Consider the following 23171-nt stretch of genomic DNA (forward strand, 5'->3'; position numbering starts at 1 on the left):
TGTTAAATAACTGGTGCCAGAAAGTTAAACAGATTTGTAAATTACTTCTATTAAAAAATCTTAATCCTTCCAGTACTTATTAGCTGCTGAATACTACAGAGGAAATTCTTTTATTTTTGGAACACAGCGCTCTCTGCTGACATCATGACCACAGTGCTCTCTGCTGACATCTGCTGTCCATTTTAGGAACTGTCCAGAGCAGCATATGGGGATTTTCTCCTACTCTGGACAGTTCTTAAAATGGACAGAGATGTCAGCAGAGAGCACTGTGGTCATGATGTCTGCAGAGAGCTCTGTGTTCCAAAAAGAAGAATTTCCTCTGTAGTATTCAGCAGCTAATAAGTACTGGAAGGATTAAGATTTTTTAATAGAAGTAATTTACAAATCTGTTTAACTTTCTGGCACCAGTTGATTAAAATAAAAAGTTTTCCACTGGAGTACCCCTTTAAATGCCTATTATGAACACTAAACAAATATAATTATTTTAATATTTTCTCATGCCCCTTATTAGTTTAGTGCTTATTAAAACCTCTCTTGCATTTTTTGACTTTTTTTTGTATTTTTCTTGTATTTATTGTTTGCATTTTTGTCCTTTTTTCTGTATTTTTTTAAATTATTTTTTTTCAATATCTCTCAGTCGATGACATATAACAAACAATAGGTCTAAGCATTAATGAGCTTGCAGTAATTGCGCGGGTCCGCAGTGGTCGCCTGTCACTCGTCCTCCTCCACTCACCCATGTGGCGTCTATTCCTACTCCTCATACATTGATTATTCTGATTAATGCGTCGCCCGCTGGTGACATTGAGGACGCCATTGATGCGTTAATCACTGGAACCCGGATTTTCCAGTAACAAAGATCATTTTTGAAAGTACTAAAAAGTTTCTTACATTTGGATTCTAGGAGGGCGACATGCGATGAAGGCGGGGGGTGCCATTTAATGGAGGATGGAGGGAGGATTGATGTTATGCAGTGACTGCCTGGATCAGAGGACTTAAAGGGGTATTCCATGAAAAAACTTTTTTTTTCATATCAACTGGCCCCAGAAATTTACGGATTTGTAAATGACTTCTATTTAAAAATCTTAATCCTTCCTGGACTTATTAGCTGCTGAATACTACAGCGGAAATTCATTTCTTTTTGAAACACAGAGCTCTCTGCTGACATCACGAGCACAGTGCTCTCTGCTGACATCTCTGTCCATTTTAGGAACTGTCCAGAACAGCATATGTTTGCTATGGGGATTTCCTTTTACTCTGGACAGTTCCTAAAATGGACAGAGATGTCAGCAGAGAGCACTGTGGTCGTGATGTCAGCAGACAGCTCTGTGCTTCAAACGGAAAAGAATTTCCACTGTAGTATTCAGCAGCAAATAAGTACTGGAAGGATTAAGATTAATAGAAGTAATTTACAAATCTGTTTAACTTTCTGGCACCAGTTGATTTGAAAAAAAAAAAAAAAGGTTTTCACCGGAGTACCCCTTTAAGTTGTTCTTTCCAGTCTGACCACAGTGCTCTCTGCTGACACCTCTGTCTGTCTCAGGAACTGTCCAGAGCAGGAGAGGTTGGCTGTGGGGATTTGCTGCTACTCTGGTAGTTCCTGAGAAAGACAGAGGTGTCAGCAGAGAGCACTGTGGTCAGACTGGAAAGAACAACTTAACTTCAGCAGCTGAGAAGTACTGGTAGGATTAAGATTTATTAATAGAAGTAATTTACAAATCTGTTTAACTTTCTGGAGCCAGTTGATATGAAAAAAAATAAGTTTTTCACCGGAATACCCCTTTAAGAAAATTCCTAATGGGGAAATGGAAGAAGTCTCCATATTAGAGTTAAATTCACACCTTGCATTGAATTTGCAGATTATTGCAGTTTTTTTTTTTTTGCAAAGTTTCAGCTTATATTTTGCAGTAAACCTGACAATAAACCACAACTTGGCTGCATGGTGTGAATATATCCAAAGGCAGTGAGTGTTTCCCTACCAGGGTGCCTCCAGCTGTTGCAAAACTACAACTCCCAGCATGCCCGGACAGCCAACGGCTGTCCGGGCATGCTGGGAGTTGTAGTTTTGCAATAGCTGGAGGCACTCTGGTTGGGATACAATGTCCTAGACAATGCTCTGTAAGCTAAATACAGCAGCAGCGGTGGCACACATCTCCCCGACTCGAAGAGCATTGTCTAGACTGGATACATTTGTATCCAATCCTCCACCGATTAGCTACCTCCTGCAGCTCTCATTCACTGTCAGCAAGCATGCTGGGAGTTGTAGTTTTTCATAACAGGCATTTAAAGGGGGGGGGGGTATGATATGATTATTTAAGTATATAAATGGATATGTGAAAAAAAAATTGGATTTTTCAGTCGCACTAACTATTCAAGTACAGAGAAAAACTATAAAAAATTAAAATTAAAAAAATATCTAAAAATATAAAAAAAAATACAGAAAGCTTAAAAATACAACAAAACTACAAGTTAAAAGTTAAATACTGTAATGTACAAGTACAAACAAAAGTACAAAATATAATTTTTTTATAAAAAAAAAAAAAAAATGCAAGATAAATGTAAAAAGAAAAAAATACAAGAAAAAGGCAAAGAAAAGTTACAAAAATACTAGAAAAATTTAAAGAAAAAAAAATAATCTATGTAGATAATTAGATATATAAAGCTTCCTGAGTAGAGACATAGGGGGAGATTTATCAAAACCTGTGCAGAGGAAAAGTTGCTGAGTTGCCCATAGCAACCAATCAGATCGCTTCTTTCATTTTACAGAGGCCTTGTTAAAACTGAAAGCAGCGATCTGATTGGTTGCTATGGGCAACTCAGCAACTTTTCCTCTGGACAGGTTTTGATAAATCTCCCCCATAGGGTTGTTCTCAGGACCTAAATGTTAAAGGGGTTATCCAGGAAAAAACTTTTTTTTATATATCAACTGGCTCCAGAAAGTTAAACAGATTTGTAAATTACTTCTATTAATAAATCTTAATCCTTTCAGTACTTATGAGCTTCTGAAGTTAAGGTTGTTCTTTTCTGTCTAAGTGCTCTCTGATGACACCTGTCTCGGGAACCGCCCAGTTTAGAAGCAAATCCCCATAGCAAACCTCTTCTAAACTGGGCGGTTCCAGAGACACGTGTCATCAGAGAGCACTTAGACAGAAAAGAACAACCTTAACTGCAGAAGCTCATAAGTACTGAAAGGATTAAGATTTTTTAATGGAAGTAATTTACAAATCTGTTTAACTTTCTAGAACCAGTTGATAAATGAAATATATATTTTTTTTCCTGGATAACCCCTTTAATATAGCTGATGTATAGTGTGTAGGCATGCTCCATTACTGATTGATAGTAATAATGTATAGGAGCTCACAGAGCATTGTCTAGACTGGATGCAATGCAACAAAATCTCAGCTGTGTGAAGTATTAGGCCTGCACAAGTTTTCAGCCTCTGAAAGCAAACAAAATCTTTTTTTTTTTTCATTCGCTGACAACAAGCAGAGATCTTGAGTATCTTCTGTATATATGAAAGTTGCAGAACTTTCTATAACAAAATTCTCTCCCTCGCCCCACTACCCCCTCCGCCCTCATGTGACTGGGACTTGGTTGACATTCGCCGACACGGTGCAGATGGCATGACTCCATGATGCCACTTTATCTCCATATAAATAAGGTTGTAAGGATAATAGATAATAAAGATGGAAGCGTTTATCACGTTGTGGGAACGTAAATGGCGGCTGTCACGCTGGGATTTGCCCCCAGACGTTCTCTGTGTGACACGGTGAAGGTGTCGTCATCTGTGTGAAGTGCGCAGCGCCCCGAGCATCCCCATCAATGCGAGTCCCGGAGACGTCCTCTTCTGTCAGGATGCTGAAAATTTATTGCAGAGTTATCAGTATCCGGAAAAGTTGGGTGATTAGGTGATAACTATTGTCGCTTTCCCTGAGAGAGGCACCCTGCCTTTCCAGATTCCTGAATGGCAGATTAGTCTTGTTAATTAAAGGGGTACTCCGGTGGAAAACTTTTCTGTTTTTTTTTTTTTTTTATCAACTGGTGCCAGAAAGTTCAACAGATTTGTAAATGACTTCTATTAAAAATCTTAATCCTTCCAGTACTTATTAGCCGCTGTATACTACAGAGGAAGTTCTTTTCTTTTTGGATTTCTTTTCTGTCTGTCTACAGTGCTCTCTGCTGACACCTCTGTTCATGTCAGGAACTGTCCAGAGCAGGAGAATATACCCAAAGCAAACATATGAAGCTCTGCACAGTTCCTAAAGTGGACAGAGGTGTCGGCAGAGAGCACTGTGGACAGACAGAAAATACATTTTTTTATTTACAAATCTGTTTAACTTTTTGGCACCAGTTGATTTAAAAAAAAAATAAAGTTTTCCACCGGAGTACCCCTTTTAAATAGTGATTTATCCCTTGGTGAAATTCAGGACTCTGGAAAAGATGAATGGGAGCAGGAATGGCAGCAGGCGTCAGGGTCGGCCATAAATTAGACCCAGGTGATACTTTAACAGGGGTAGCACTTTGCCATCCAATATTTTTTTCTACTGCGCCACCGCAACCTATTTATAGTTGAACTTTGCAGTCAAAACTTAAAGGGGTTATCCAGGAAAAAACTTTTATATATATATCTCTATCATCTGGCTCCAGAAAGTTAAACAGATTTGTAAATTACTTCTATTAAAAAATCTTAATCCTTTCAGTACTTATGAGCTGCTGAAGTTGAGTTGTTATTTCCTGTCTAAGTGCTCTCTGATGACACTTGTCATCCCCATAGCAAACCTCTTCTACTCTGTGCAGTTCCCGAGACAAGCAGAGATGTCAGCACCGTTGCCAGACAGAAAAGAACAACTCAACTTCAGCAGCTGATAATTATTGAAAGGATTAAGATTTTTTAATAGAAGTAATTTACAAATCTGTTTAACTTTCTGGAGCCAGTTGATATAAAAAAAAAAAAAAAAAAAAAAACGCTTTTTCCTGGAATACCCCTTTAAACATTTTGTCATTTTAATACCATGGTCCCTGGGTGGAGACACCAATGATGTGAGGCCTGCGCCAATGCCCATGTCTTCTAATTGGGGTGTGCGCACTGACATCTGGCGTCCGCACTCTGCCCACGGGCGAAGACATCACAGCAGCCATCATCCAGCTTTCCAGCCTCAGTATGTAAATACCGGTACATACTTTGCATTTGTGTTACTAGGGTAGTTAATGGGGTAGATTTGCCACTCAGGAGTCTGGAAAATATGGGTGCGAGCAGTAATGGCAGCAGCCAATGTCCAGATTACTGAATGACGAATCAGCCTATGCAATATTATACAGCCTCTCTTCTTCTATCAGAAGCCTGGAAAAGATAGGTGGGAGAGAAAACAGCAGCCATCCTCCAGCTTTCCTGTCTCCTGAATGGCAAATCAGCTAATACAATATTATATATCCCTTGCTTTAATGCTTCTGACTTCCTGATGGAGATTTACCATTCAGGAGTCTGGAAAAGATGAGTGAGAGTAGTACTAGCAGCAGTCATCCTCCAGTCTTCTAGAGTTCTGAAATTGTAATTCAGCCTCTACAATGTTGCATACAGTATATGCTTCTTTATGCTCCAGGTTTAATGGGAAAGATGTGCCATTTAGGAGTCTGGAAAAGATGGGTGGGAGTAGAAATGGCTGTAGAGTTTCGCCCTCCAGATTAGTGAATTAGCTTATACAATGTTCTACATCTCCTGCTTTTACACTGCTAGGTTACTGAGGGAGCTTTACCATTCCGGAGTCTGGAAAAGCTGAGTGATGCACCCTGTGGGAGCTGTAGTTGCGGCTGTATTAAATATTACCCATCTTTCCTAGGAACATATAGATGGCTGAATACATGTTGATGTACCCACGGTTTCTGTTTTGGGGAGATTTGTCTGATTTTGGGGGGGCGCTCCAGCTCCCGTTAATCAAACATTCATTTTCCCTGAAGCAAGCAGCAGCGGCGGCGTCCTCCCAAAGATCTCCCGCGGTTGGAACCCGCAGACTTTTGTGTCCTGAAATATTGTCAACGACCGAGACTCCCCCTACGGTGCGCACCCGCGTTATAAATGTGCGCAATTAATACTGAGATGTGGCTCGTGCGGCGCCATCAACGCCGTAAAGCGACAGTTAAATCGTTTAACGAAAAACTAAACGATGGAATTTTAATTGTAAATTTCAAAACAATAAGAGAAATGTTATTTCAATCATCTTTAAAGCTTCAGCCGCGCCTGTTACGGCCGCCATTAATCAGACGGATCAGTGTGTAACGCCGCCGTCTCCCTGACAAACGGCACAATGAAAGTTTTATGGGAACAGAACCAGTAACAGCGACTTCTCATATCCAGACTGTGTGACATTGTGAAGCTTAAGGCCACAATTGTTGTGGGATCATCTGAAGGCCCAAGCCTGTCTGTGCAGTAGAAAGATTGGTGTTGTTTACTTGCGTCATTTTAAGAATATGTAACCGCATCCATTAATTAGGGGAAAATAAGAATATTCCGCTGGATGGGGCTTTATGATATGACATATATGTGCAGTCCAGGAACAACACGTATCGTCTACACTAGATAAGGATTTACTAATTCTAACCAGACACTAATACTTTTTCTTTTCTTCTTATCTGTTTTTATTTCCTGGTTGTAGACTTTTTTTTGTTCTATTTTCTGTACATGATTATGGGGGCAAACATTTTTTAAAGTGTGTCATTTACATTAACTTTTGGCATATATGCATGCTCTGTTCAGGGAAGGGGAGGAGGGGAGCTGTTATCATCTATAGGGGGTATGGGAGAATGTTGTGTGCATGCTCAGTGCAGGGAGGGGGAGGAGGTGAGCTGTTAACATCTATAGGGGGTATTGGAGAATGTTGTGTGCATGCTCAGTGCAGGGAGGGGGAGGAGGTGAGCTGTTATCATCTATAGGGGGTATGGGAGAATGTTGTGTGCATGCTCAGTGCAGGGAGGGGGAGGAGGTGAGCTGTTATCATCTATAGGGGGTATTGGAGAATGTTGTGTGCATGCTCAGTGCAGGGAGGGGGAGGAGGTGAGCTATTATCATCTATAGGGGGTATTGGAGAATGTTGTGTGCATGCTCAGTGCAGGGAGGGGGAGGAGGTGAGCTGTTAACATCTATAGGGGGTATGGGAGAATGTTGTGTGCATGCTCGGTGCAGGGAGGGGAAGGAGGTGAGCTATTATCATCTATAGGGGGTATGGGAGAATGTTGTGTGAATGCTCTGTGCAGGGAGGGGGAGGAGTTGAGCTATTATCATCTATAGGGGGTATGGGAGAATGTTGTGTGCATGCTCAGTGCAGGGAGGGGGAGGAGGTGAGCTGTTAACATCTATAGGGGGTATTGGAGAATGTTGTGTGCATGCTCTGTGCAGGGAGGGGGAGGAGGTGAGCTGTTAACATCTATAGGGGGTATTGGAGAATGTTGTGTGCATGCTCTGTGCAGGGAGGGGGAGGAGGAGAGCTATTATCATCTATAGGTGTATGAGAGAATGTTGTGTGCATGCTCTCTGCAGGGAGGGGGAGGAGGTGAGCTATTATCATCTATAGGTGTATGAGAGAATGTTGTGTGCATGCTCGGTGCAGGTAGGGGGAGGATGTGAGCTATGCTTATCTATAGGGGTATGGGAGAATGTTGTGTACATGCTCTGTGCAGGGAAGAGAAGAAGCTGAGCTATTCTCTGTAGAGTTATGGGAGAGTGTTGTGTGCATGCTTTTTGCAGGAAAGGGAAAGATGTAAATTGTTATCATCTATAGGGCGATTATGGAAGAGTGTTGTGTGCATGCTCTGCGGCCTATGTAGAGGCCACTGTGCAGGTCAGGGAATGAGAGTTGTGTGCTTTAACCTATTAAACTCTATGGACATGCTTTGTGACTTATGCAGAGGTCACTGTGCAGGGAGGGGGGAGGAGGTGAACTGTGAGCATTATTTATTAACTTGTATGGAAGAGTGTTGTGAACATTCTCTATGACCTGTGCAGTAGTCATTGTGCAAGCAGGGGAGGGGGTGAATTATGTTCATCACTTGTTGAGTTCTGTAGTAGAACGTTGTGGGCATGCTCTTTAACCTGTGTAGAGTTCTGTGTGCAGAGAGGTGAGAAAGATGAGCTGTGACCTATTATGAATGTTGTATCCGGTGTTACAGTGGGGCAAAAAAGTATTTAGTCAGCCACCAATTGTGCAAGTTCTCCCACTTAAAAGATGAGAGGCCTGTAATTTATCATAGGTATACCTCAACTATAAGAGACATCATGAGAAAGTAAAATCATAAAATCACATTGTCTGATTTTTAGAGAATTTATTTACAAATTATGGTGGAAAATAAGTATTTGATCAATAACAAAAGTTCATCTCAATACTTTGTTATATACCCTTTGTTGGCAATGACAGAGGTCAAATGTTTTCTGTAAGTCTTCACAAGGTTTTCACACACTGTTGGTATTTTAGCCCATTCCTCCATGCAGATCTCCTCTAGAGCAGTGATGTTTTGGGGCTGTCGCTGGGCAACACAGACTTTCACCTCCCTCCGAAGGTTTTCTATGGGGTTGAGATCTGGAGACTGGCTAGGCCACTCCAGGACCTTGAAATGCTTCTTCTTGCCCGGGCAGTGTGTTTGGGATTATTGTCATGCTGAAAGAAGCCACGTTTCATATTCAATGCCCTTGCTGATGGAAGGAGGTTTTCACTCAAAATTTCACGATTCATGGCCCCATTCATTCTTTCCTTTCCACGGATCAGTCGTCCTGGTCCCTTTGCTGAAAAACAGCCCCAAAGCATGATGTTTCCACTGCCATGATTCACAGTAGGTATGGTGTTTGTTGGATGCAACTCGGCATTCTTTCTCCTCCAAACACAATGAGTTGAGTTTTTACCAAAAAGTTCTTCTTTGGTTTCATCTGACCATATGACTTTCTCCCAATCCTCTTCTGGATCATCCAAATGCTCTCTAGCAAACTTCAGACAGGCCCGGACATGTACTGGCTTAAGCAGGGGGAAATGTCTGGCACTGCATAATTTGAGTCCCTGGCGGCGTAGTGCGTTACTAATGGTAGCCTTTGTTACTTTGGTCCCAGCTCTCTGCTGGTCATTCACTAGATCCCCACATGTAGTTCTGGAATTTTTGCTCACCGTTCTTGTGATCATTTTGACACCACGGGGTGAGATCTTGCGTAGAGCCCCAGATCGAGCGAGATCAGTGATCTTGTATGTCTTCCATTTTCTAATAATTACTCCCACAGTTGATTCCTTCACACCAAGCTGCTTGCCTATTGCAGATTCAGTCTTCTCAGCCTGGTGCAGGTCTACAATTTTGTTTCTGGTGTCCTTCTTTGGGAGGACAGAGGAGACTCTTAAAGGGGTACTCCGGTAAGACATATTATCCCCTATCCAAAGGATAGGGGATACAATGCCTGATCTCGGGGGTCCCGCTGCTGGGGACTCCTGCAGTCTCTCATGCAGCACCCCATAGACTTGCATTGAGGGGGCGGGGCTTGACGTCACGATACTCAGGCCCCGTGGTCGTGAGGCTTCAGACTCGGAGCCTCCATCGCTGCGTGGCGCACACACTGGTGGGTGCTGCATGAGAGATTGTGGGGGTCCCCAGAGACGGGACCCCCGCTATCAGACATCTTATCCCATATATTTTGGATAGGGAAATAAGATGTCTTAGGGCTGGAGTACCCCTTTAAAGAAGAAGTTACAGGTCTATGAGAGACAGAAATCTTGCTCGTTTGTAGGTGACCAAATACTTATTTTCAACCATATTTTGCAAATAAATTCTTTAAAAATCAGACAATGTAATTTTATGGATTTTTTTTCTCATTCTGTCTCTCATAGTTGAGGTTATAGCCTATGATGAAAATTACAGCCTCTCATCTTTTTAAGTGGGAGAACTTGCACAATTGGTGGCCGACTAAATACTTTTTTGCCCCACTGTATCTATGTAGAGGTGTAACCTGTCATTGCTGAGAAGTGATCTCTACAGAACAGGAAGGAGCAGACTATTATTAGGCTTAGTGGCCGGAGAGAAAACTAAGATGTTTCTTCTTTTGTTTTTAAGGCGATGGAAAAAAAAAACATGGGGAAAAATCACTAAAACGTTCATAGGTCATTTTCTGATAACATGTCCCCTTCTCTTTAGGTCATGTAATGCATCAAGACAGACATGTGAAGAGGGGGGTTGAGCATGATTCAAAAACATGACCACACCTCTCCACAGGTTGTGTGTGGTATTGCAGCTGCTCATGTCAGAGCTGTAATACCACATACAACCTGTGGACAGGTGTGGTGCTGATTATGGGAAAAAAGCAGCTATATTCTTGTAATCCTGTACAACATCTTTAAGACAGATGTATCTACTGTCAGGTAGACAGAATTGATTGGGGTCCCTCTTGTGTGGTGATGGAGGGGCTACTTCTTAACAGCAGGTTTTGCTGAGGGTTTGCTACAATGTACCAGTTTCAGTAAAATGTTTCTATCTATAAAGCTTTCTGATGTCTTGTGTTTTCTCCACAGTTCCGCCAGATGATCCAGTTATTATTGGGGGTCCTATAATAAGCCTACGTGCCGGAGACCCCCTGAATTTAACCTGTCATGCAGACAATGCTAAGCCAGCTGCGACCATCATCTGGATGAGGAATGGAGAGGTTCTGAATGGGGCCACATACTCTAAGGTCAGCACTTGCAGTGTTATTACTGTGTTTGTTTGTTACCAAGCTGCTGGCAGATTTAGACCTCACAATACAACCAGCTAGATCATAAATTGAATGCTTCTATATATGATGGTGACAACCAGTATGACCGTGACTGACTGAGGGTGTCACAGCCCTAACAACCAATTACATTGAAGGTCTCATGTTTCAAAATAGGGATGGCCATTTGATAGCAGAATGGTTCCCCAAGGGAAATTTTTATGCAGGGGTCAAGTCCTGGGAAAAAAGTTGTGGGAACTCACCAAAGATTTCTAATCTTGCCCATATCCTCTGTCCCTGCCTACTTGCGTACCCGTCCTAAACAATGGGTCCACAACCACGAAGACGTTCCCTACCTACTACGTGCAGGGACAAATAGAGTCCAATGACACCCCCTCCCATAGACTTGCATTGAGGGGCCATGACGTCACGGGCGGGGCGTGACCGTGACATCACAAGCCTCCATCCTGCATCGCCAGTCATCCAGCACGGAGCGACATTCACTCCGTGCACCGGATGTCTGGGGTGCCACAGCAGAGTTCGCGGGGGTCCCCAGCAGCGGGACCCCCACGATCAGACATCTTATTCCCTATCCTTTGGATAGGGGATAAGATGTCTAGGGGCGGAGTACCCCTTTAACTACACTTGAGGTATATATATGGTCAAGCAATCGAGTTATCCCTTTTGTGTTTAAATAAAACAAAAATAAACATAACTTTACCAATAAATGTAACTTTACCAACAGAACAAAGTTATGAATTCCGTATTGGTCCGAAGTGATCATTTCACTTCAGAATAACAAATAGTTTAGAATACTGTATTAGGTTACAAAAAAACTAAAACGACGGAACGAAAAATGCGTTTAAAAAAAAGAAACTAAACTTATAGAATTTTTGCATTATGTGAATGACTAATGGTTCAATTCATAAAACAAAACAAAAAAAGAACGATAAAATTGGCTAAACACAACTAACTAAATTGTTTCCATTTTACGCATGTCTGCTGAATTCTGCAGTGCATTGTGGGAACTATAGGACCGATTCATTAGGTCACATGATTGTGCATTTGAAGTATCCAAGCAAGATACAGCTCACTCCTGCAATGCGCACACCTGTGTCTCGGACCCGCCGGCACCGCCCCGGCTTCCACAGTAAATCCAACACAAACGAATGTCCAGCACTTGGTATGCGAATAAAATTATTTCCGTTTATTGAAGTTGCACAGGACAAACAGGTACAAGTGGTCTTTCTGACGCGTTTCGCGCTTAGATGCGCTTAGTCATAGAATAAAGACTTCACACTGTTGTGCATTGTTCATAATCATCCTAGCACTGGTGGGAACCAGTAACATGGCAAATGCTCCAGTCACATCCTGAGCTGCAGTCAGTATTCTGTGCATTGTGGGAACTGACATGATATACAGGACTGATCTACTGTGGTCCCTCAACATACGATGGTAATCCGTTCCAAATGGACCATTGTTTGTTGAAACCATTGCATGTTGAGGGATACGTGCAATGTAAAGTATAGGACAGTGGTCTACAACCTGCGGACCTCCAGATGTTGCAAAACTACAACACCAGCATGCCCGGACAGCCAACGGCTGTCCGGGCATGCTGGGTGTTGTAGTTTTGCAACATCTGGAGGTCCGCAGGTTGTAGACCACTGTTAGAGAAAGTTGTACTCACCTGTCCCCGCCGCTCCGGACCGTCACCGCTCGTCACCGCTGCCCTGAATTTCTCCTTCCAACGCTGTCGCCGCATCCCCGAGGTGTCCCCGATGCTCCGGCAAGGCCTCTTCTTCCCCGACATCTGCGCTCTCCGTCGCCGCCATCACGTCGCGCCGCTCCGCACGCCGCTCCTATTGGATGATGGGACGGCGTGCGCAGCCACGTGATGACGACGATGGAGAGCGCCGTCGATGCAGGGGATCCCGAAGAGGACGCGCCGGAGCCCCGAGGACAGGTAAGTGATCGTCAGCGGACCACACGGGGCACCGTAAACGGCTATCCGGTGGCAGCTGAAGCAGTCTGCGCTGCCGGATAGCCGGATAGCGCTGCCGCTGCCGGATAGCATCGTATGTTGATGCTGCCTCTGAGAGGCCATCGCATGTTGAAATTATCGTATGTCGGGGCCATCGTAGGTCGGGGGGTCACTGTATTGGTTTCCATGACTGTGCTATGTCCATAATCCCCTACAGCAGTGGCAGCCAGTAGCATTGTGATTGCAGCTCTGGAGGTGACTGAAGTATTGGACCTGTTATAGCTGTAAATGTAAGAAAAATGGCTCATTGAGATCAGGGAGTGTATGTTCCGCATAATGTGATGCTTTAGGCCGTGACTACAGTTGTGAGGGGTCTTGTTAGGCCCTCCATGCCACAGTAAATCCCCCCAACGTCTTTCACCCTCCTGGGGAAGAAACAAAAGCCGACATCTCGTGTTTTCCTGCAGCTCTTTAATTCTGCCTCCTGTTTTCTTACTGAACCAACAAGGGAAACATTCACTTCTGTCTATCTGCTCCCCACAGCCGCCTCGGTAATCCCTGCGGCCAGCGCAAACACGTAATTAAAAATGCAATCTGCAGCGGGGACCGTGCCACAAATGCAATGAAGAGGACGCCTGCTTCATTCCCACAATGCTCTGCGGCTCACTACGCTCTATGGTGGCTCCATTGAACCAAGAGAATAAGAGAAAATTGAAAGCTTTTGTACGCCGCCAGCATATCATTATCAGCCGCACATTTCTTTTGTGCCTCCGAAAACGCCACAAAGCGAAAGAAAGGAATTCAATTTCTCCAGAGAGGGAAAAAGTCACATTCAGTGGAATATTTCAGAAATCTGGATTTAAATATGCGAGTCTTTCATGGGGCTCACCGCGACACCGCAACATGTAATTTAGGAACAGGAATACAGCGACCAGAGCTGACGGAGGAGACTGCACTTCTTGCCTTTTGGCTAAGATCAAGTGTAGTATCTGTTCTTATCAGGCACTGGTAGGAATGGATGGCTGCATGGAGGAGAAAGGGTACCGGGGCGTTCCAGGGCTGGTGCCACAGAATCAGCTCAACGGCTGCTCTGATGTGCTGTTTCCTCCAGGTCTGGCCATGAGGTTGGGGGGTGTAGAGCTGAGGTATATTTGTGCCTCGGGAATGGTGACCCTGAGTGCCTAAACTCACTGGATGGATTCCCCATTAAGTGGAAGCACTGCACCATTAACTCTTCACCTTTGGCACTCACCCTTGGTATCCCGGCCTTCTGGCTAGGTTCAGGGAAATTTTTATAGATCCGGCCGGATGACCGGGCAGTATATCTTCACTCATCCACTTATTTTTTTCTTTGTCACTGTGCCACTTTTGCATGTTTGTTTTGTACACAGGATTTGTCAGGGTGCGGTAGCCCTTCTGGGTGTCCCTCCTGGCGGTCTAGGGGAGGTGTGTGTGGCCATCAGGTTCCACACCTCCCTGCAACCCCTGGGCATCTTGGCTTTGGTCGTGATGCCATCAGTATACGGCTCCTTAGCTGATACCTTGGTTAACGCCTAGGTTGATGCCAGGGGCATTTGTGGTCCCTTAGTAGCTTCGGCGAAAAGGGGCATCGAACCTGGATCCTTGCAGGTGCCTTTTGGCCCGGAGGTGAAGGGTAGGTTTGTTGGGGGCCTCTCCTGTTGGAGAAGGGCTTAGCAATAGATCGCATCCTTTGTGCACGTTTTTTTAGTGTGACACATTTACACTTTTTCTTGCACTTCACCACGTTAGTTGGGAAACATTGTCACAGTGCAGCAACAAATGTTGGCACGCGGCAGCACGATTATATGCAGTGCAGGTGTAGGAAGTGTCGTCATTCATGATGGGTTGTCAGGGACTAAAGACTCAGCAGGGGTTCTCAAAATCCACACTAAAACATCTAAAATCAGCGCTTAATTTGACAGTTTTATTGGTGTCTTAGTGTTGTGCATTGTACAGTTTGAGGGCAAAACAAGAAATGAGCTGTGGAAGAAAACCTTCATCTGGAATACAGTGCCTGAGGTACATGGCAGCCACTCATCTCCATAACTATGGCAAGGAACATGCAAAAGCAACTAGTCCAAGCCGGACTGTGACCAGGGAACCAATAGAAACCAGTGACCAGCAGAAGCAATAGAAAACAATGACCAGCAGAACCAATAAAGGACTGTGACCAGCAGAACCAGTAGAGGCCAGTGACCAGCAGAACCAATAAAGGACTGTGACCAGCAGAACCAGTAGAGGCCAGTGACCAGCAGAACCAATAAAGGACTGTGACCAGCAGAACCAATAAAGGACTGTGACCAGCAGAACCAATAAAGGACTGTGACCAGAAGAACCAATAGAGGACTGTGACCAGCAGAACCAATAAAGGACTGTGACCAGAAGAACCAATAAAGGACTGTGACCAGAGGAACCAATAGAGGACTGTGACCAGCAGAACCAATAAAGGACTGTGACCAGAAGAACCAATAGAGGACTGTGACCAGCAGAACCAATAAAGGACTGTGACCAGAAGAACCAATAAAGGACTGTGACCAGAAGAACCAATAGAGGACTGTGACCAGCAGAACCAATAAAGGACTGTGACCAGAAGAACCAATAGAGGACTGTGACCAGCAGAACCAATAAAGGACTGTGACCAGAAGAACCAATAGAGGTCTGTAACCAACAGAACCAATAGAGGACTGTGACCAGCAGAACCAGTAGAGGCCAGTGACCAGCAGAACCAATTAAGGACTGTGACCAGAAGAACCAATAAAGGACTGTAACCAGAAGAACCCATAGAGGACTGTGACCAGCAGAACCAATAAAGGACTGTGATCAGCAGAACCAATAAAGGACTGTGACCAGCAGAACCAATAAAGGACTGTGACCAGCAGAACCAATAAAGGACTGTGACCAGTAGAACCAATAAAGGACTGTGACCAGCAGAACCAATAAAGGACTGTGACCAGCAGAACCAATAAAGGACTGTGACCAGCAGAACCAATAAAGGACTGTGACCAGCAGAACCAATAAAGGACTGTGACCAGCAGAACCAATAAAGGACTGTGACCAGCAGAATCAATAAAGGACTGTGACCAACAGAATCAATAAAGGACTGTGACCAGCAGAACCAATAAAGGACTGTGACCAGCAGAATCAATAAAGGACTGTGACCAACAGAACCAATAAAGGACTGTGACCAGCAGAATCAATAAAGGACTGTGACCAACAGAATCAATAAAGGACTGTGACCAGCAGAACCAATAAAGGACTGTGACCAACAGAATCAGTAGAGGCCAGTGACCAGCAGAACCAATAAAGGCCGAACACCAGCGGAACCAATAGAGGCTGGAGACCAGCAGAATCAACAGATGCCAGTGACCAGCAGAACCAATAGTGGACTATGACTAGCAGAACCAATAAAGGTTGGTGACTAGCAGAACCAACAGATGTCATTGACTAGAATACCCAATAGAGGCCAGTACTTACCCATTATTTAGGTAAGTATTGCCACAGTAGTGGATGGTGCCTTTATACAGGCCACCATGTTGTGCCACCAGTGGCCTCTACTATCAGTCGGTCCTAGCCATTGCCAGCAGATCAGGGTCCTGGGCACTGAATCCTTAAGAATGCAGCTCTGGATGTGATCGGAGTTTTATTATGTCTTAGGATGGATTCACACAAGGCAGATTTTGTGACGGAAATGTTTGCAACTGTCCCATTCATCTGAATGAAAATGACAGAAACCCATTCAGATGCTGAAAGCTGATTAGTTACAGTCATTTACCTACACTCTAGTCACATCCAGAGTTGCATTTCCAATTCTGCTGGTTACCCTGACAACAGACTGGGAGTTTTTTTTCTATCCTTCCCGGTCGGTCAGGTGACCCTACAGTGATATTTTAACTTTCACATGATCCATGTGATCAGAAAGCCATCAGACCTGTGACCACTTTCCCTCTAGTTCAGTGTTTCCCAACCAGGGTGCCTTCAGCTGTTGCAAAACTACAACTCCCAGCATGCCTGGACAGCCGAAAGCTACTACCCGGCTCTCCTAAACTCCGGAATGGCCTATCAGACTTGACCCTAATTTTTGTAGTGCAGTGTTTCACAACCAGCATGCCTCCAGCTGTTGCAAAACTACCACTCCCAGCATGCCTGGACAGCCGAAAGCTACTACCCGGCTCTCCTAAACTCCTGAATGGCCTATCAGACTTGACCCTAATTTTTGTAGTGCAGTGTTTCCCAACCAGCATGCCTCCAGCTGTTGCAAAACTACAACTCCCAGCATGCCCGGACAGCCGAAGGCTGTCCGGGCATGCTGGGAGTTGTCGTTTTGCAACAGCTGGAGACACCCTGGTTGGGAAACACTGCTCTAGTTAGGGAGGGGTTAACCGTTGTAGTGCTGCACGACAATAGGAAGACAACAAGGCAGCGGCGAGCGGGACGGATTGCGCAATCGTCTTAATTGTTTTAACGGCTTTGTGAATTATTTATGAATATATTATCTGTAATGATGCTGAAGGCCGCCAGGAGACGGAACAACAAAGCCGTGATATTTTCTTATCATCTGATCAAAGAATCCGCAAAGCGGAGCTGAGCGCAACCTCTCCGCTTAATGAGCGCATCCCAGTACAAAGTCGATTGAGAGGCACCGCGCTTCCCCGGCTGACCCCACCATGATCTCGTCTACGACGTCTCACTGAATGACATCACTCAGCGCCAGCCCCAGGGCGTCATGGGAACACGCTGTGTGCATAAAAAATATCTGCAGATGCATTAGCATGGTTTTGGGCTTTTATTAAAGGGGTACTACCGTGGAAAACTTTTTTTTTTTTTTTTTTTTATCAACTGGTGCCAGAAAGTTTAACAGATTTGTAAATGACTTCTATGAAAAAATCTTAATCCTTCCAGTACTTTTATGGGGCTGTATACTATAGAGGAAATGGTTATCTTTTTGGATTTCACTTATGTCACGACTACAGTGCTCTCTGCTGACCTCTGCTGTTCATTTTAGGGACTGTCTAGAGCAGGAGAAAATCCCCATAGCAAACATATGCTGCTCTGGACAGTTCCTAAAATGGACAGCAGAGGTCAGCAGAGAGCACTGTGGAAGAGAAATCCAAAAATAAAAAAAAGTACTGGAAGGATTAAGATTTTTTTAATAGAAGTAATTTAGAAATCTGTTTACCTTTCTGGCACCAGTTGGTTAAAAAAAAAAAAAATGTTTTCCTCGGTATTACCCCTTTAATAGAGAATAATGTACTGTAGAAGTTCTTGTTTATGCCTTGTGCTTACCTGTTTTAGCTGTTGTGGCAGGCATGAGTTTGTAGTCACACTGGTTGCAATTTCATCACTGAAATTATTTCCTAATCCTGCCTATTTCCCATGAATCCTCTCTCTGTGCAGAGAGAGGTTGTGGAGTCTGATCATTGCACCTGATCATCTAATTAGGCTGCTGGTGCTGGAGTTCACCCAGGTTTTACCTGATTAAACTCACAAATGGGTTGGTGTCAGTTCACAGTAATGCAACAAGAAATGCTATGTAAACACGGTCAGAGAGGAGTTGTATAGTTACTATTAATGCTGATTCAACAAAAATAGCAGCAGCATACAGTTCTGGATATGGAGGGGTCTGTGAGCTACTGTAGCAGAAGCAATCTAATAGGTGATAATATCATCCTGTGGTTCACAGAAAGTCAGCTGACCCAGATCCGACCACTACCGACACAGTAAGTACTATGATTTTCTGTGGGGCAGACTGGTAATCACATGACCCAGATACAGTAATGAAATGTATGTTTGCAGCTGTGCTGGAATAAAACAGATGGCACTGTAGGAATAGTGATGGTGAGAGTGCGGAGAAAAAACAAACCTGGAGTGCTACATTGAAAAGTGCTCAGGAGTTGATTAAAGGGGTATTCCATGAAAAAACTTTTTTTTATACATCAACTGGCTCCAGAAAGTTAAACAGATTTGTAAATGACTTCTATTAAAAAATGTTAATCCTTTCAATAATTATCAACTGCTGAAGTTGAGTTGTTGTTTTCTGTCTGGCAACAGTGTGCAGTTCCCGAGACAAGCAGAGATGTCAGCAGAGAGCAGAGTAGAAGAGGTTTGCTATGGGGATTTGCTTCTAAACTGGGCGGTTCCCGATACAGGTGTCATCAGAGAGGACTTAGACAGAAAAGAACAACTCAACTTCAGCAGCTCATAAGTACTGAAAGGATTTAGATTTTTTTTATAGAAGTAATTTACAAATCTGTTTAACTTTCTGCAGCCAGTTGATATATAAAAAAAAGTTTTTTCCTGGATAAACTCTTTAACCGGCACAAAGCTTCCTGCAAACATTTTGGATCTCAGTTTGAAAATAAAACTCATCCTCATCCCCTACTGGTTTATTAACAGTATTGGCCACCATTGGGCTGGTGTCACACTCAACGTTTTTGGCGTTTTTCATCAGCATTTTCAATGATTTTTTTTTCTTTGTTACTTTAAAGGAATTCTCTGGTGCACAAACACTTGTGAGTTCTGATTACGGGGAGTCTGACCGCTGGGACCCCCTGCGATCTCCTCCAGTCCCCATGAATGAGGCGGAAATTCATGGAGGCGACCTGTCGGCCGCCGCTTCCTTCCTAGAGACTGCCAAGGTGCCGTGCAGGAGATCGTGGGGCCCTCAGTGGTCGGATCCCTGCGATCAGACATTTATCCCTTTTCTTTTGGATAGGGGATAAGGGTTCCTGCGCTTAAAGGGGTACTCCGCTGCTCAGCGTTTGGATCAAACTGTTCCGAACGCTGGAGCCGGCGCCGGGAGCTTGTGACGTCATAGCCCCGACCTCTCATGACTTCACACCCTGCCCCCTCAATGCAAGTCTATGGGAGGGGGCGTGACAGACGTCACGCCCCCTCCCATAGACTTGCATTGAGGGGGCGGGGCGTGACGTCATGAGTGGGCAGGGCTATGACGTCACGAGTGCCGCCTCCAGCGTTCGGAACAGTTTGTTCCAAACGCTGAGCAGCGGAATACCCCTTTAAGTACTCCTTTAAATGCAGTATAAACAAAAAAAAATTTTGCCCAGGACACAACAGGAATATTTCCATGGACGTCTCTATAGGAAAGAATTATGCAATAAGAAAAAAAAATGCAAAAAACATGTCTATACAGATATATATATATATCTACAGACACACACTGGGATTTGTAGTTTTGCAACATCTTGATGTCCACAGTTTGGAGACCATACTGTACTTCTGGTATCATGAACCAGGACTGCTCAGGATGAGCTGAGCCATCAGACGGGATCAGGGAGTGCGGACAAACAACATTTTTTTGTGGCAATAACTTCAAAGCCGCAGAATGTGTAAGAGGCTGATCCTGTGCATGAAATGACTGTGCTCGCCCTGGGAGGGTAATGTGCGCCCATCCTCCTGCCAGCACAACAGAATGCCTGGAACGCTCACTCCTCCGATCCGGTTTCCCCTGCGTCTTCCAGCTCCCGATGGCTGCTTAGGCTTTCATGTGCTGTTTTTTTTGGACAGGACATGGAGTCTTTGAAGGCCATGCCAGGACGAATCTGCAGGAAGGGGCACCGGGCCTAGAGTCTATGGGATGCACTTTGCCTGACTGGCACCAGTCACCCAGTGCCGTGCCATATGGATAGTGAATTTTCTTTCTTCCTATTTTAAGGCAGCCGATAAGCTTAGAGCCAGAGCCGTGAGCGAAGACAAACTGGGGAAATGCGACAGTTTAAGACACTTATAGCAAATATCCTCAAAGTGTCCATTGAAGAAAGAGACTGGCGCCCAAACATCCCAAAACCAGTGTCACATCTGCGCCAATGTCAATGGCATTAAGATAGAAGGCTCCAGATCTTCACAGAGATAAAAATATAATCCCAAAACAAGCAAAAAATACCATTGCAATATATACCTTCTCCAGTTCCCTGAATACAGTGTAAGGAATGGAGGTTTTCATTCTGGTTGACATTCAGGGTTATGTCTATCTTATCTACCCAGTATGCATCATACATACATGTATACATTACCTTCTTTAACCCCTCCCTTTCCTTCTCCCTCTTCCCTTCTCTCCTCATTTTCATCCTCCATTCTCTCTCTCCCTTATCTTGTCTTCTCTCCTAATCCTTCATTCTTTCCTCCATACTTCCTCCTCCTCTGTAATGCATAACACTGCTGGTTGGCAACCACCAGAGTACCGTGTGTCGTGGTTCTTACCAGTCCTCTGTGCCATGTGTCTGCCATGTTTTCTTTGCTTTTCTCCTCTGGAGTGTCTCCTGCTGCAGTTCCCACTATGTCCTTAAGGGGGCGTGCGCAAGCTCTGGCTGAATTTTACAGAGACAGTGTGTGCTCATTAATTGATCCCCCTCCAATCCCTGCCCGTCACTCCCTATATAAAACTGCTCCACCTGTTGCCTCAGCAAGGTTGTACAGTGGTCCCTCAACATACGATGGTAATCCGTTCCAAATGGACCATCGTTTGTTGAAACCATCGTATGTTGAGGGATCCGTGCAATGTAAAGTATAGGACAGTGGTCTACAACCTGCGGACCTCCAGATGTTGCAAAACTACAACACCCAGCATGCCCGGACAGCCAACGGCTGTCCGGGCATGCTGGGAGTTGTAGTTTTGCAACATCTGGAGGTCTGCAGGTTGAAGACCACTGGTTTAGGCAATAAAACAAAATTAAAAAGGCATAAGAAAATGCAATTCAACTGCAATGTGAGAACACGGCCCACGTGTATTGAGAAGCTGCCTATTCCCAAATCATGGTAGAGCCCTGTGTTTACCACAGACAGGTGGGTGACGCCATGTCTCCCCAGTTAGTTTGGATGGGAAGTCACCGAGGGGTTAAATTAAAGAGCATTATATAAGTTGGGATTAAAATGATGAAATTGCCTTTATCTTCAGTGTAATTAATTCTCTTTCGTCAAGGGCGTCTGAAGGTCGCGTTCTTTAGGATTTTAATTAGAGCGCCGGTCTCGAGTGGCGGCGGCGGCGGTTCACGGGTAATGATCGGGTGTTTTCTCCTTGTTTTCATTAATTGTTGTTGTTTAGGATTTTCTCTAATTAATGTCTCGGATTCTTCACGTTTCTGCGGATTCTCTGCTCGGCTTTACTCGCCTTAATCCCCTGAGTTTTCTCATCTGCAAATCGGAGGAGAAGATGGAAAGACGAGCACTCCTTATCGGGAGGATCGCAGCGTGGCCCCCATAACAAGCGCCACTCAGCCCGGGGCCACATCTGTCACTTATTCATCTCATCCCCAAATCACATGTGACCGAAAAATACAAACAACTACAATGTATCCAAGAGACGTCAGAAAACACCGAAGAGAGCCGGACCCCACAGATACAGGGCAGGGGGCCCGAATGATGACCAGGACACCACAAAGTACAGGTGTAGCAGAGCCCAGTTTGTCGCTTTGCTTAATTTATGGTGACATCACTGTGTGTTACCATTCGGTGCTACATAGGACTGCAGGTCACATCCACTACATTATATATACTCAGAGTTATCACTGTGTTATCTGTGGTGTTACATAGGACTGCAGGTCACATCTACTACATTATCTGTACTCAGAGAGTTATCACTGTGTTATCTGTGGTGTTACATAGGACTGCAGGTCACATCTACTACATTATCTGTACTCAGAGAGTTATCACTGTGTTATCTGTGGTGTTACATAGGACTGCAGGTCACATCCACTACATTATCTGTACTCAGAGAGTTATCACTGTGTTATCTGTGGTGTTACATGGGACTGCAGGTCACATCCACTACATTATCTGTACTCAGAGTTTTCACTGTATTATCTGTGGTGTTACATAGGACTGCAGGTCACATCCACTACATTATCTGTCCTCATAGAGTTATCACTGTGTTATCTGTGGTGTTACATAGGACTGCAGGTCACATCCACTACATTATATATACTCAGAGTTATCAATGTGTTATCTGTGGTGTTACATAGGACTGCAGGTCACATCCACTACATTATCTGTACTCAGAGAGTTATCACTGTGTTATCTGTGGTGTTACATGGGACTGCAGGTCACATCCACTACATTATCTGTACTCAGAGTTTTCACTGTATTATCTGTGGTGTTACATAGGACTGCAGGTCACATCCACTACATTATCTGTACTCAGAGAGTTATCACTGTGTTATCTGTGGTGTTACATAGGACTGCAGGTCACATCCACTACATTATATATACTCAGAGTTATCACTGTGTTATCTGTGGTGTTACATAGGACTGCAGGTCACATCCACTACATTATCTGTACTTACAGTTATCACTGTGTGTTATCTGTGGTGTTACATAGGACTGCAGGTCACATCCACTACATTATCTGTCCTCAGAGAGTTATCACTGTATTATCTGTGGTGTTACATAGGACTGCAGGTCACATCTATACATTATCTGTCCTCAGAGAGTTATCACTGTATTATCTGTGGT

At 44.2% G+C, this 23171-nt stretch overlaps 1 protein-coding gene and 1 pseudogene across 3 annotated transcripts in view; both read left to right on the top strand.

Annotated features, from left to right (window-relative positions):
• The window catches only part of KIRREL3 (kirre like nephrin family adhesion molecule 3), an 882952-nt gene that overhangs the window by 718546 nt on the left and 141235 nt on the right, over positions 1-23171 (top strand). For all 3 annotated transcript variants that reach the window (XM_056542707.1, XM_056542708.1, XM_056542709.1), the window contains exon 5: positions 10530-10687. In XM_056542707.1, the coding sequence (XP_056398682.1) occupies positions 10530-10687 (158 nt within the window). The remainder of the gene's footprint in view (positions 1-10529; positions 10688-23171) is intronic.
• Positions 13638-13768, top strand: LOC130294702 (U2 spliceosomal RNA; annotated as a pseudogene).

This window comes from Hyla sarda, chromosome 10, assembly GCF_029499605.1.
Source record: "Hyla sarda isolate aHylSar1 chromosome 10, aHylSar1.hap1, whole genome shotgun sequence".
NCBI lineage: Eukaryota > Metazoa > Chordata > Amphibia > Anura > Hylidae > Hyla > Hyla sarda.